Below are 13,406 nucleotides of genomic sequence, written 5' to 3' on the forward strand. Positions count from 1 at the left end.
AACTCAGTCATACCTCCAGGATCTGAACCCAGGTCTCTGGACTCCGGGTAGAGGCCTGCGGTGTTTCTTTCTGCAGAGTGAATGTGTGTGCATCTGACCAGCACCAGGCTCTGGGAGGCGGGCCGGACAGGCAGGGAGAGAAAGGGAGAGACAGAGGCTCGGTACCTGGCACTCACTAAGCTGCTCAGCCAGCCTCGTGCTGAGCTATCTATCCTGCTTCACACCCTCCTAGCAATCTCCCAGGGTAGCCCCCGACCAGGAACAGCACGGTCACAACCACCAGAGGGAGGCAGGAGGACAGGAGAGTACACGCAATGAGCTCAACCAGGGAGAGCTGGGAGCCGAGGGCCTGCCAGGCCGCGCCTTCAGTCTTCTGTGGTCCAGCCCCTCCAGGGGAGGAGAAAGGGGCCGGGCCACCCGTGAGAGGCCTAGGCCTGCAGCTAGAGGCCAGGCCAGGCCGACTGTGCAGACACAGGACAGAGGTGAGTCAGGTGAACCGGGCCATGGGGCCCGGGAGGGACTGGGAGACTCCTGAGGACTGCACCCTCCCCGCAACTCCTACTGACTCTGAGAGCTGCTTTCTTCCATTTGACCCCTATTTCCTAGACGCTACCTGTGAGCCGGGCCCTGTGCTAAGTGTGAGAGCCACAGCACGAATGTGACAAAGATCCTGGCCCTCTTGGAGTTTACCTTTAAGTAGGTAGAGACAGCAATAAACAAAAACATAGCAAAGGAGCAAATTATGTTATGATAAGTGAAAAGAGAAAAGCTAGAGCAGAGTGAGGGAGACTGGGAATGCTGGGGGAAGGGGCTCGGGATTTTAAACAAGGGTGGTCAGGTGGGCCTCACTGAGAAGGTGGCACTGATGAAGGACTTGCAGAGGTAGTGAAGGAGCCATGGGCACATCGGGGAAGGAGTGTTCCAGGCAGAGCACACAGCCCTGGCCTCTAGAGGCTGGAGGGTGAGGGGCGAGGCCTGGGTGTTGGAGCACAGCAAGGACGCAGCGGCAGTTAGAGCGCAGGAGGAAGATGCAGGGAGAGAGGAGACAGGCTAGAAGGCCCTGCAGGGATCCAGGGGGCAGCTGACGGGGGCGCTCCTTGAATGTGCCAGGCCCTTTGTCAGCATCCCACAGCCCTGTTGCCCACTTAGGGGTGTCGGTTTGTAAGCCTGTGGATGAATCCCATGTGTTATTGTACGTGTGGCTGCGTGACCTTACAAAGTCTCCTCTCTTCCCGAGGCTCCTGTCCTCTCTATAAAATACTTGTAACGACAGCAGTGTATCTGCAGGGTTGTGGTAGAGAAGAACAGGAATCAAAATAGTGGCCACCTGCAGGCTCTTGGGACCCCACAAAAGCAGAGCTAGCCTCCCCAGGCACTCACTGCCTTGGGACAGGGACATTCGAGTGAATGAGGAATTGCTCCTATTGTCCACTCTAATAGCACCCAGTGGGGGCACCGAAGGGCTGCTCGGTTCTCCCAGGGGGCACTGCCATCGGGAAGGTTTCTTAGAGGAGGTGGCCCTGGAGGCTGGGGCTCACTAGGAACACCAGGGGAAACAGCGGGGGCAAAGGGCAGGAGGAGAGGGAGAGGAGGCCTGGGTAGGCGGAGTGGGTGGATACGGGGCAAGGGGCAAGAGGTGGTGAGATGGCAGAGGGCATGGACTCCATACAACAAACAGCCGGCCCCAAGGACCAGACTCCCAGCAGGGTACGAGGTAAACAACGTGACTGCAGTTTAGGAACTCACCCTGGCAGCCAGAAGAGCAGAGGAGAGGCACTGAGGCCAGGTGAGCGACGAAGGTGGCCGAGGTGGTAGCCAAGGGAATGGATGGAACAAATGCATCTGAGAGACTCGAGAAGTAGAAGGGACTATACCTGCTGGTCGCCGGGCTGTGGGGAAACAGGGGCTCTGAGAGGCTGAGGGTTTGCTGTGAAGGACACAGGGCCCACCGTGGCTGTGGAGGACACACAGGGGTCCCGGAGGAACATGGCACAGGCAAGGGCAAGCTTCCTCCCCTCAGCTCCGCAGTACCCCTCAAGGCTCACGGAAATGGGCCAAACGAGCCTGGGACTTAGCCCCCTAGGTGCGGCTGTAGCATGGACAGAGCATGTGTTCTGTGGTCGGACCCGGTCCAACTCCTGGCCAGCAGTAGCTGTGCAGCTAGAGACCATGCACTTAACCTCTCTAACATGAATTTCTTCGTACGTGACCTTCATTGACTTTATGTGAGAATTTCCCCCAGGCAATCAGACCCTGTCCAAATCTTGGCTAGAACGCACTGAACTACTGTTTACTGAGCAGTTACTGCATACAGTCCTGGACAGTGCCTGGTACACAGCCAAGGGCCACAGGGGAGAGTGCGGGGGTGGAGTGGCACACGAGCATTTAAGGGAGGTTGCTTTCCTCCAAAGCAGGCCTCAGCTGACACTCAGCCCTGGGCAGTTCCTCCTGCACACAGGTTCGTAGCACAGCCCAAGGCTCAGAGCACCCAGGCCACAAGTCTCTCTTCTCAGACACCAGGCAGACCCGGGCTAGGATGGGCAGTCCAGTGCACCGAGTGTCAATGGGGGACACCTGGAGCAGGCAAGTGCACCCTGACATAGAGAGCGAGAGGCATATGCAGTCCTTCTGCGTGGAAGAGCTCACCAACATCCTTGATGGAGGGGCCCAGAACACTGCACTCCGGAGGAAAGTCGGTAAGAGAAGGCTGGGGAATGGAGCATCTGCTTCGTGCCCATATGCTTTTCTTGGAAGAAGAGTCCCTCAATAGCAGTCCCACCTTCAAAAAACAAACTCTGCTCCCAAAATTCCACTATTAGAGATTCATTCTTTTGGACTATGAAGGCATCTCTAACATGTCAATATTTCCTGAGCCCCTCTGAGGGATAGAAGAGTCCTAGGCAGCAGAAGACCTGGATAGAGTCCTTATTCTTCCACTGCATAGCTTTGTAACCTTGGGCATGTCACTTTGCCACCTCTGGACCTCATTCATTGCATCTGTAAAATGACAGCAATGTCTGACTTCCTTTCCACATCCATGAGGCAAGTGGATGGGAAGATTTGAAGGTACCAGGAACCTCACCCAGGACTCTAAGCCCTCTCTCTGTTCTCTGTCCCTGACAGAAAGCATCATTCACAGTGACCCAGAGCTTAGCCTGAAGGATAATTATTTCATGACCCAGAATGAACGTTATGAAGCCGCCATTAAGAAGAAATTCCACATCCAGATGTTAGCACAGCGCCTGGGCTGGTCTGAAGACAGTCGTGAATTATATTACGCTAACAGGTGCTCACACCCAGGTCAACCCCACCAGAGAGGAATTCACCTGGGACCCCCCAGAAAACCCAGCCCATGAGCTATTTTCCCCAACAAAGGTACTACCGGTTGGGAAAGAAGGATATCAGGTGTCCCTTCCCTCCTGCACCCTGCCAGCCTGAGGGTACTGGGGCCCTTGTCTCCAATGGGCTGTTCAACCACTGCGTCTCTCCCCTGCAGAAGCCTTTCTGGAGATCTGGGCTTAGCGTTACAATTCGTCTTCCAGAAAGCGCTCAGGAGCCTGGGCTCAGAGGAGCAGATTGCCAAGTGGGACCCACTCTGCAACAAGTTACAGATCCTTGCGACATACGCCCAGACAGAACTGGGGCACGGTGAGCCAGGGCTACTGGGTGCTGTGTACAGGTGTGCACTGCACAGTTCCAGAGGGCCCATTCACATCTCACTAGTCATAGATTTATATATTTAATATGAAGATGTTACAGCAGGTGGCAGTTAAAGGTCTTGAGGAGGGGGTGATTTTTTCTTATTTACACGCACATATTGTATGATCTAGTGGTGAGGCAAGGTGTTCCTTCTGGAAATGTCAGCCACCATTCCCTATCATGGGCTGGCCATGTGTCCCCCAAAGAGCCCACTGGTGAAAGGAGAGAAATGCCTATTGAGTACAGCTGGGAGCTACCCCGACTCCATACTGCACTGATGCCTGGGGGCTCCAGGCCAACCTAGACACTGCGCCCCCGGTGAGATTCCAACCATGGCCCAATGTCTAACTCCCCTCCTTGATGCCCAGGGACATATCTTCAGGGCCTGGAGACTGAAGCCACCTACGATGCAGCCACCCAGGAGTTTGTGGTGCACAGCCCCACGCTGACTGCCATCAAATGGTGGCCTGGGGACCGTGAGTATAGTAACTCTTCATCCCCCCACCCCCCGCCATCTGCCCCCAAGGAGAACAAAGCTGGACCACAGAATAGCACTGACTTTGATGTTCAACAGACCTCAGGTTGATTCCCTGTTCTAGGCTGGTGACCTTGGGCAGGTGAATACGTCTCCCTGAGCCCCAGGTTCTTACGTAGTAAAACAGGTGGGATATGGAGAATTTCATCAGTGAGTGGCTGAGAGGCCGCCAAGGGAACTTTGAAATAGCTGAGGAAACTGACCCAAACTTTGGGGGCTGACGGTCAAGGTCTCTCTCACATGCACACTTCCCCCACGCCCTCCACACACAGCACTCGCCACAGCCCCTGTTTCTCTCATCTCCCAAATTAATGATTAAGCTTGCCACCAGCCAGCACACAGGGTACAGTCAATGCGAAAAACGTCCCTCCCTTCCCCTGCTCCAGACACTCAGAAGGGCTCAGGCCCATCCCCAGCGCCAATCAAGCCACCGGTGCCACACCACCCCCTGTGGCCACCAGGTGCAGGCCGCACCCACCATGCTTCCCAGAGTCTCAGTGATTTGCCAAGCCCCAAGGAGCAGGGTTCCACCAGGGCCCTCTTCCTCTGATTTGAGAATACATCTCTGAGGATACATCTGTGGCACTTGGGGACACATTAGGTGAACACTTACATGGGAAAAAAAAAATACAAGTGTGAGGAGTCCAACTAAAGCAGAAAGAGAGAGAGGGAGAGGTGAGAGACAAGCAGAGAGGGAGAAAGAGTGAGAGAAGGAGAGAGAAGTGGACAGACAGGCCAGAGAAATAAGAGAGCGATGCTTGGGGCGGGGAGGTGGGGCGTGGTGATCAATGACCACTGACAAAACTGCAGAAAAAAAGAAACCAGCCTTTGAAATCAGGCAGGGTTCAAACCCGGGCTCTGCCCCGTTCAGGCCAGTGACCTTGAACACATCACTCCGTTCTCTGAGCCTCAGTTGCCTTTTCTGGAAAATGGGACTTCAGCTTACCTGCCCTGCAAAGACCGCAAAGCACCAGCACAGGGGTGGTACCACCTGGATTTTGGTAAATGCTAGCTATCTGTATTCATATTACTAGGCTGATGGCAGAGAGAGTCATTAAGAAGTTTTTGAGGACAGAAAAAAAGCAAGCTTGTTCATTTCACAGTGCCCTTTGCAAGTCGCTGCTAGATTTGTTTGGCTCTTTGGGGGTAGTTCCCCCTCTTTGTGAACAGGGACTTTTTGAGGTCTCAAAGGTGCCCATCTGCTAGGGTGGGCAGCAATGCACACATCTCCCTATGACTTGGGACCCATGTTCTGACCACAGATCCTGACAAACGTACCCCAGCAGCTATGATATAAAAATCCTGTCTCCTTGATTCCAAAGGAAATGACTCAAGAGCACACACTTCAGTCAGAAGACTGTAGTAAGACCAAGTTTTAAAAGATGCAGAGCTTTTCCAGATTGCTCCATTTGGGGTGATTTCATTAAAATCCATAGCCTTTGTCAAGCTTTGCCTTTGGAAGAAAGAGCAGCCAGAGGGCATAGAGCTTTCGTCCCCTCAAGATCTCCATCAGCCTCCTTGAGCCTTCCCTAGCCCCTGGGGATCCTGCCTGTGTATCGTAGGGTGGTTCCTATACAAACCTGATGTTTAGACAGAACCCCCCTGTACCTCCAGCCACCAACCCAATGCATTCCAGAGCCAGACACTCACATTAAAGCTCTCTGGATGGTTCCAGTCATTTCCAAGGACGAGTAAAGGCCTTATGAATCAAGGGGTATCCTGACCAAGCACCCCTTGGCTGCCCTGGATGCTACCACCTCCGCTGCCTGGCCCCAACAAGCCAGTCCAGTCCTCAAGCTTCTGAGCAGGCTGTTCCCTCTGCCTTGCATACCCTGTCCTGTGCGGCTCCCCTAGAAAACACCCTTTGTCCTCCTCGTGCATCCTCCCCTGACCCACACCCTCCAAGGTAGTTCAAACAAAGCCCCATTCCAGCCTCACAGAGTGTCCTGCCCTTCCCACACCACCACACTGGTCCTCACAGACTAGGCCCACACCCAGGGTCCTGATGGGGAAGGTTAGCCTGCCTGCTCTGTACATCAGGGATCATGCTGGGCTTCTCACCTCTCTACCCTCAGTGGGACGGTCGGCCACCCATGCCCTGGTCCAGGCCCAGCTGATCTGCTCAGGAGCCCAGCAGGGCATGCATGCCTTTATTGTGCCCATCCGGAGTCTCGAGGACCACAGCCCACTGCCAGGTAAGCTCATGCTGCTTCCTCCAGGACCCCTGCCAGGAGACCCCACCAGGCCTCCCTGTCCTGGGGGCCCCAGAGGTCCATGGGAGAAACTGGGGCATGTCTCCCTTGGGCAGGGAGGGGTCCAGTTGTACAGGCCTGGTGCTAACTGGCTTGATGACTATGAGCAAGGTTCAGCACCTGACCTCAGCTTGGTCACCTGCAAACAGGTATGATAACCCCAATGTCACAGGCTGCTGACAGGCTCAGATGAGCTGGAATGTGGGTGTTGGTACCTAACACACAAGCACTCAACTGATGGACGTTCCTACCTCTGTCTCCTCCTAGGAATCACCGTTGGAGACATTGGGCCCAAGATGGACTTTGACCACTCGGATAATGGCTTCCTGCAACTGGACCATGTGTGCATCCCCAGGGAGAACATGCTGAGCCGCTTCGCACAGGTGGGGTCCCGGGGAGGCTGCAAGCCTGCACTGCCTGGAGAGGGGACAGAGGCACCCTGTAGACTGCTGCTGCCTCCGGGCCCTTCTCTATAGAGCTGAGTTTGGGGCACCCCTCCCAGAGAGGCTCTGGTGTCCCACAGACCTGAGTAAAACCCCAGCTTAGGAGCTTTGTGATTTGGGGCCAGTCACTTGGCCTCTCTGAACCTCAGAGTTCTCATGGGTAAACGCTCACCTCATGGGGTGGCAGTGCAATCGTGGGGTAGGGTGGCAAGGCAACCTGAGGAAAAGAGCAACGGGCTGAGGATGATATGCATATCTACCTACAGCGCAGCCTGGACACAGCCAAGTGCTGGAGGAAGTTCTGGAGGTCTCCATTTTGCCAGGCATTTCCATGGGAGTGTGGGGAGCTGTGGATTGTGGGGAGGTCTGGGGTGTCACAGGAGAGGAGCAGTGAACCAAGACACTTGGGCAACAAGCACAGGAGCGTTTCAGTTTTAAGAATCAGTGTGGCCACACCAGCACATTCTGGCTGGCGGCTGGCTGTGCCTATCCCGGGTGAGCAGTTTGAGGACCGTGGTGCTTTCAGGGCATGGAGGACCACAGTTCTGGGTGTGGGGAAGGCTGGGGAGCCCTGGCTCAGACCCACTGCCTGTCCTTGGTCTACCAGGTCTTGCCAGATGGTACCTACATCAAGCTCGGAACAGCAAAGAGCAACTACCTCAGCATGGTGGTGGTGCGGGTGGACATGCTGTCAAACGAGGTCATACCACTGCTGCAGAAGGCCTGTGTCATTGCCATCCGCTACTCAGTCATACGCCACCAATCCCGGCTCCGGCCCAGGCAAGCGGCGCCCAGATGAGCCACCGCAGCCCGGGCTACCTCGATCCCACAGTGCCTACCCCCTGACACCAACCCTCCGCCACAGTGGGGTGCTGGGAGCACACGTTACCCCCCCACCCCGCACACTCATTCGCCTGGACCTGGCCCATCTGGTCTGTGGGGTCTCTATCTGGCTCTCTCTAATCCAGGCTGACCAGCTGGCCCAACCTATGTCTGTCAGTGTCTGGCCCCATCAGGCTCTGTGTGATCTTGTGTCTCTGGCCCTGTACCACCAGATCTGACTCAGTCTGTCCAACAAACTCAGACTGTTTCAATCCAGTTGGGTATGTCTGTGACTGGCTGAGTGTATCTGGATCGGCTGGGCACCAAGCTGTGGGTGAATGGGGCTCCCGAGATTGTTCTGTCAGATGTGAGTGACTGTGTCTGGAAAAACCCGGCTGTCACGTCAGACTATTTGGCTGCAGTTGGTTCTGTCTGGTTGTGACTGCCAACATCTGACCATGGTACGTCCACGTCTGCGCCCATTTTGTTGTATGTGGTTCTGTCTGGCTAATAGGTCTACTCCATGGCACCAAAGGGCTCACTGTACCCTCTGCTTTGATGTGAGTATGTGTACGCACGCATGTGCACATACACACACACAAGGTTATCAGATTCGGCAAATAAAAGTACAGGGCTGCCAGTTACATTTCAACTTTAGGTAAACAAATAATTTTTTAGGATAAATATGTCCCAAATGGGCACATACCCAGGATGCAGCAAACTGGAGCCTGGGCATATGGGGCCGCAGCATGAGCACAGGCAGAGAGGGTGGGGCTGGACACAGCATAACTGACCGAACTCCTGGAGCAGAGACGAGCTTTAACCTGGCAGTTCTCGCCCCAACTATAGTAAGCGCCCCTTGGCAAGTCCTTTGCCCTCTCTGGGCCTATCTTCTCACTTGCAAAGGAAAGAGTGAGGTTACCAGGACTGGAACTTGAGGATGTCTGGCTCAAGAGGCTGGTGGTGTTCCACACCATGGGCTCAAGGATCCAGAGTTCTCTAACGCAAAACAGGCTGAGGGTCGAACACCAGGCAGACCCGGTGCCACCCTCAGCTCCGCCACTTCTGGGAGCTTAGATTAGCCACCCCACCTCTTTGTCCCTCAGCTTCCTCGTCAACTAAATGGGCGTGACAAAAACGCTCTTCCAGGGTGGTGTTAGGGCTGAAACGCAGTGAAGCATGCCAGGCCCTCAGCCTAGGATCCTTTACTGGCAAACCCAAATCACCCTCAGCCAGCCTGGCTTCAGAATCCCGGGCTGAGGGAGTCTTCTCTGGGGGACAGGGGAGCTGGGAAGGAGGTACTGCCAATGATATCCTGTCGGAGCCCAGTCTTCTGGGTTGAATAAGACTGGGATGGTTATAATAGTACATGTCCAGGCGAGGGGCTGCTGGCCCAGAGAAGAGACACCAGGTTTCTCCCCATCAGCCACGGGAGGCGTCTCACATTCACATCAACCCACTAATAGTTACCGAAGGCCCCTAATGTTGAACAGAGTCTCCAGCACTGAGAACACAGCAACGGACAAGGCGGGTGCAATCCCTACCTCGGAATTCCATCCAACCCAAGTTCACATCCTCAGAGTTATCAATTAGGTTCCACATATTTCCCAGCTCACAGCACATGCACCTGGACAGTGAAAGGTCAAGGTTCAAATAATCAGGGCTTCAGGGCCACAACCCCTCACCCAAAATCCTTGAGGCCAGATCTGTTGGAATTCAGAACTTTCCAGATTTTTAGCAGGTTAATACGGTGTGTATACTGTAAACCTCCACAAGGGGCAGCACCCATAAGCGGACATGTTAATATTTCTACAGTGAAATGTGTGGATATTCATGTTAGATGGAATTTTAAGATTATTACTAGCGTCACGTCAGTCTACGTCAAATTTTGCGGTGAGCTATAAAAAACTGTCCGTTTTTAAGGCTTTTATGGCATTGGGGATATGGGAAGATGGATGTGGCAGGTAGCAAATCTTCTGCTTTTCTTCCCCTCAGTGACCCAGAGGCAAAAGTCCTGGACTACCAGACGCAGCAGCAGAAACTCTTTCCTCCGCTGGCCAAGGCCTATGCATTCCATTTCGTGGCAAAGAGCCTCTTGGAATTCTTCCATCGCTCCTACAGTTCCATTTTGGACAGAGACTTCAGACTCCTGCCTGAGGTATACCTGCTTTCTCTGGGAGGGAGGAGCTGGGACCATGGCTGAAATGGTCCTCCCACTGGGAAGCAGCCCCAATCCTGCCCCCATGGGCTCTTTCCACTTTCTCCCTCTGCAGACTTCCAACATCCCAGGTGAACTGTACCCTGACATATAAATCCACCTACACCTGGCCCCCAGGAAGCTCCAAACATGTTAGAGGAAATGATCGCAGATAGTGTATAGAACACAGGTGCACAATCCCTGGTGTGTTTTTTTGTTTTTATAAATTTATTTATTTTTGGCTGTGTTGGGTCTTCGTTGCCGCGCGCAGCCTTTCTCTAGTTGCGGCGAGCGGGGGCTACTCTTCCTTGCGGTGCGCGGGATTCTCATTGCAGTGGCTTCTCTATTTTTTTTTTTGAATTTTATTTTTTTTTATACAGTAGGGTCTTATTAGTTATCTATTTGATACATATTAGTGTATACATGTCAATCCCAATCTCCCAATTCATCACACCACCCCCAACCCCGCTTTCCCCCCTTGCTGTTTGTTCTCTACATCTGTGTCTCTATTTCTGCCTTGTAAATGGGTGCATCTGTACCATTTTTCTAGGTTCCACATATATGCGTTCATATACGATATTTGTTTTTCTCTTTCTGACTTACTTCACTTCATATGACAGTCTCTAGGTCCATTCACATCCCTACAAATGACCCAATTTCGTTCCTTTTTATGGCTGAGTAATATTCCATTGTATATATGTACCATATCTTCTTTATCCATTCGTCTGACAATGGGCATTTATGTTGGTTCCATGTCCTGGCTATTATAAATAGTGCTGCAATGAACATTAGAATGCATTTGTCTTTTTGAATTATGGTTTTCTCTGGGTATGCCCAGTAGTGGGATTGCTGGGTCATATGGTAATTCTATTTTTAGTTTTTTAAGGAACCTCCATACTATTCTCCATAGTGGCTGTATCAATTTACATTCCTACCAACAGTGCAAGAGGGTTCCCTTTTCTCCACACCCTCTGCAGCATTTATTGTGTGTAGATTTTCTGAAGATGCCCATTCTAACTGGTGTGAGCTGATACCTCAGTGTAGTTTTGATTTGCATTTCTCTAATAATTAGTGATGTTGAGCAGCTTTTCATGTGCCTCTTGGCCATCTGCATGTCTTCTTTGGAGAAATGACTATTTAGGTCTTCTGCTCACTTTCTGATTGGGTTGTTTGCTTTTTTATATTGAGCTGCATGAGCTGTTTATATATTTTGGAGATTAATCCTTTGTTGATTCATGTGCAAATATCTTCTCCCATTCTGAGGGTTGTCTTTTCATCTTGTTTATAGTTTCCTTTGCTGTGCAAAAGCTTTGAAGTTTCATTAGGTCCCATTTGCTTATTTTTGTTTATATTTCCATTACTCTAGGAGGTGGGTCAAAAAAGATCTTGCTGTGATTTAGGTCAAGAGTGTTATGCCTATGTTTTCCTCTAAGAGTTTTATAATGTCTGGCCTTACATTTAGGTCTTTAATCCATTTTGAGTTTATTTTTGTGTATGGTGTTAAAGAGTGCTCTAATTTCATTCTTTTACATGTAGCTGTCCAGTTTTCCCAGCACCACTTATTGAAGACACTGTCTTTTCTCCATTGTATATCCTTGTCTCCTTTTTCATAGATTAGCTGACCACAGGAGTGTGGTTTTATCGCTGGCCTTTCTATCCTGTTCCATTGATCTATACTTCTGTTTTTGTGTCAGTACTGTATTGTCTTGATTACTGTAGCTCTGTTGTATAGTATGAAATCAGGGAGTCTGATTCCTCCAGCTCAAGATTTCCCTCAAGATTGCTTTGGCTATTCGGGGTCTTTTGTGTCTTCATACAAATTTGAAGATTTTTTGTTCTAGTTCTGTAAAAAATGCCACTGATAATTTGATAGGGATTGCATTGAATCTGTAGATTGCTTTGGGTAGTATAGTCATTTTCACAAAATTGATTCTTCCAAACCAAGAACATGGTATATCTCTCCATCTATTTGTATCATCTTTGATTTCTTTCCTCAGTGTCTTATAGTTTTCTGAGTACAGGTCTTTTACCTCCTTAGGTAGGTTTATTCCTAGGTATTTTATTCTTTCTGTTACAATGGTGAATGGGATTGTTTCCTTAATTTCTCTTGCTGATCCTTCATTGTTTAGTATATAGGAATGCAAGAGATTTCTGTGCATTAATTTTGTATCCTGCAACTTTACCAAATTCCTTGATTAGGTCTAGTAGTTTTCTGGTGTCATCTTTAGGATTCTCTATGTATAGTGTCATGTCATATGCAAACAGTGATCCAGTTTTACTTCTTCTTTTCCAATTTGGATTCCGTTTATTTCTTCTTCTCTGATTGCCATGGCTAAAATTTCCAAAACTATGTTGAATAATAGTGGCGAGAGTGGACATTCTTGTCTTGTTCCTGATCTTAAAGGAAATGCTTTCAGTTTTTCACCACTGAGAACGATTCCTGCTGTGGGTTTGTCATATATGGTCTTTATTATGTGGAGGTAGGTTCCCTCTATGCCCACTTTCTCGAGAGTTTTTATCATAAATGGGTGTGAATTTTGTCAAAAGCTTCTTCTGCATCTATTGAGATGATCATACAGTTGTTATTCTTCAATTTGTTAATATGGTGTATCACATTGATTGATTTGTGTATACTGAAGAATCCTTGCATCCCTGGGATAAATCCCACTTGATCACGGTGTATGATCTTTTTAATGTGTTGTTGGATTCTGTTTGCTAGTATTTTGTTGAGGATTTTTGCATCTATATTCATCAGTGATATTGGTCTCTAATTTTCTTTTTTTGTAGAATCTTTGTCTGGTTTTGGTATCAGGGTGATGGGGGACTCATAGAATGAGTTTGGGAGTGTTCCTTCCTCTGCAATTTTTTTTTTTTTTTTTTTTTTTTTTTTGCGGTACGCGGGCCTCTTACTGTTGTGGCCCCTCCCACCGCGGAGCACAGGCTCCGGACGCACAGGCTCAGCGGCCATGGCTCACGGGCCCAACTGCTCCGCGGCATGCGGGATCCTCCCGGACCGGGGCACGAACCCGCGTCCCCTGCATCAGCAGGCGGACTCCCAACCACTGCGCCACCAGGGAAGCCCCCCTCTGCAATTTTTTGGAAGAGTTTGAGAAAGATGGGTGTTAGCTCTTCTCTAAATGTTTGATAGAATTCACCTATGAAGCCATCTGGTCCTGGACTTTTGCTTGTTGGAAGATTTTTAATCACAGTTTCAATTGCATTACTTGTGATTGGTCTGTTATTTTCTATTTCTTCCTGGTTCAGTCTTAGAAGGTTATACCTTCTAGGAATTTGTCCATTTCTTCCAGGTTGTCCATTTTATTGGCATAGAGTTGCTTGTAGTAGTCTCTTTTGATGTGCTGCGGTGTCTGTTGTAACTTCTCCTTCTTCATTTCTAATTTACTGATTTGAGTCCTCTCCCTCTTTTTCTTGATGAGTCTGGCTAAAGGTTTATCAAT

At 50.5% G+C, this 13,406-nt stretch overlaps 1 protein-coding gene across 4 annotated transcripts in view; it reads left to right on the forward strand.

Annotated features, from left to right (window-relative positions):
- Positions 1–405: 405 nt before the first annotated feature.
- ACOX2 (acyl-CoA oxidase 2) overlaps positions 406–13,406 on the forward strand; it is a 36,057-nt gene continuing 23,056 nt past the window's right edge. Inside the window, exons 1-10 of one of the 4 annotated variants that reach the window (XM_032650092.1) lie at positions 448–482; positions 607–696; positions 2,443–2,696; positions 3,124–3,286; positions 3,497–3,648; positions 4,068–4,175; positions 6,310–6,429; positions 6,754–6,869; positions 7,537–7,709; positions 9,747–9,909. In XM_032650092.1, the coding sequence (XP_032505983.1) occupies positions 2,537–2,696; positions 3,124–3,286; positions 3,497–3,648; positions 4,068–4,175; positions 6,310–6,429; positions 6,754–6,869; positions 7,537–7,709; positions 9,747–9,909 (1,155 nt within the window). In that variant the 5' untranslated portion in view covers positions 448–482; positions 607–696; positions 2,443–2,536. Of the gene's footprint in view, positions 483–606; positions 697–1,630; positions 1,787–2,442; positions 2,697–3,123; positions 3,287–3,496; positions 3,649–4,067; positions 4,176–6,309; positions 6,430–6,753; positions 6,870–7,536; positions 7,710–9,746; positions 9,910–13,406 lie in introns of those variants that run through there. The other 3 variants (XM_032650093.1, XM_032650095.1, XM_032650094.1) reach the window with 3 other exon arrangements.

Source organism: Phocoena sinus, chromosome 11, assembly GCF_008692025.1.
Source record: "Phocoena sinus isolate mPhoSin1 chromosome 11, mPhoSin1.pri, whole genome shotgun sequence".
Classification (NCBI taxonomy): domain Eukaryota; kingdom Metazoa; phylum Chordata; class Mammalia; order Artiodactyla; family Phocoenidae; genus Phocoena; species Phocoena sinus.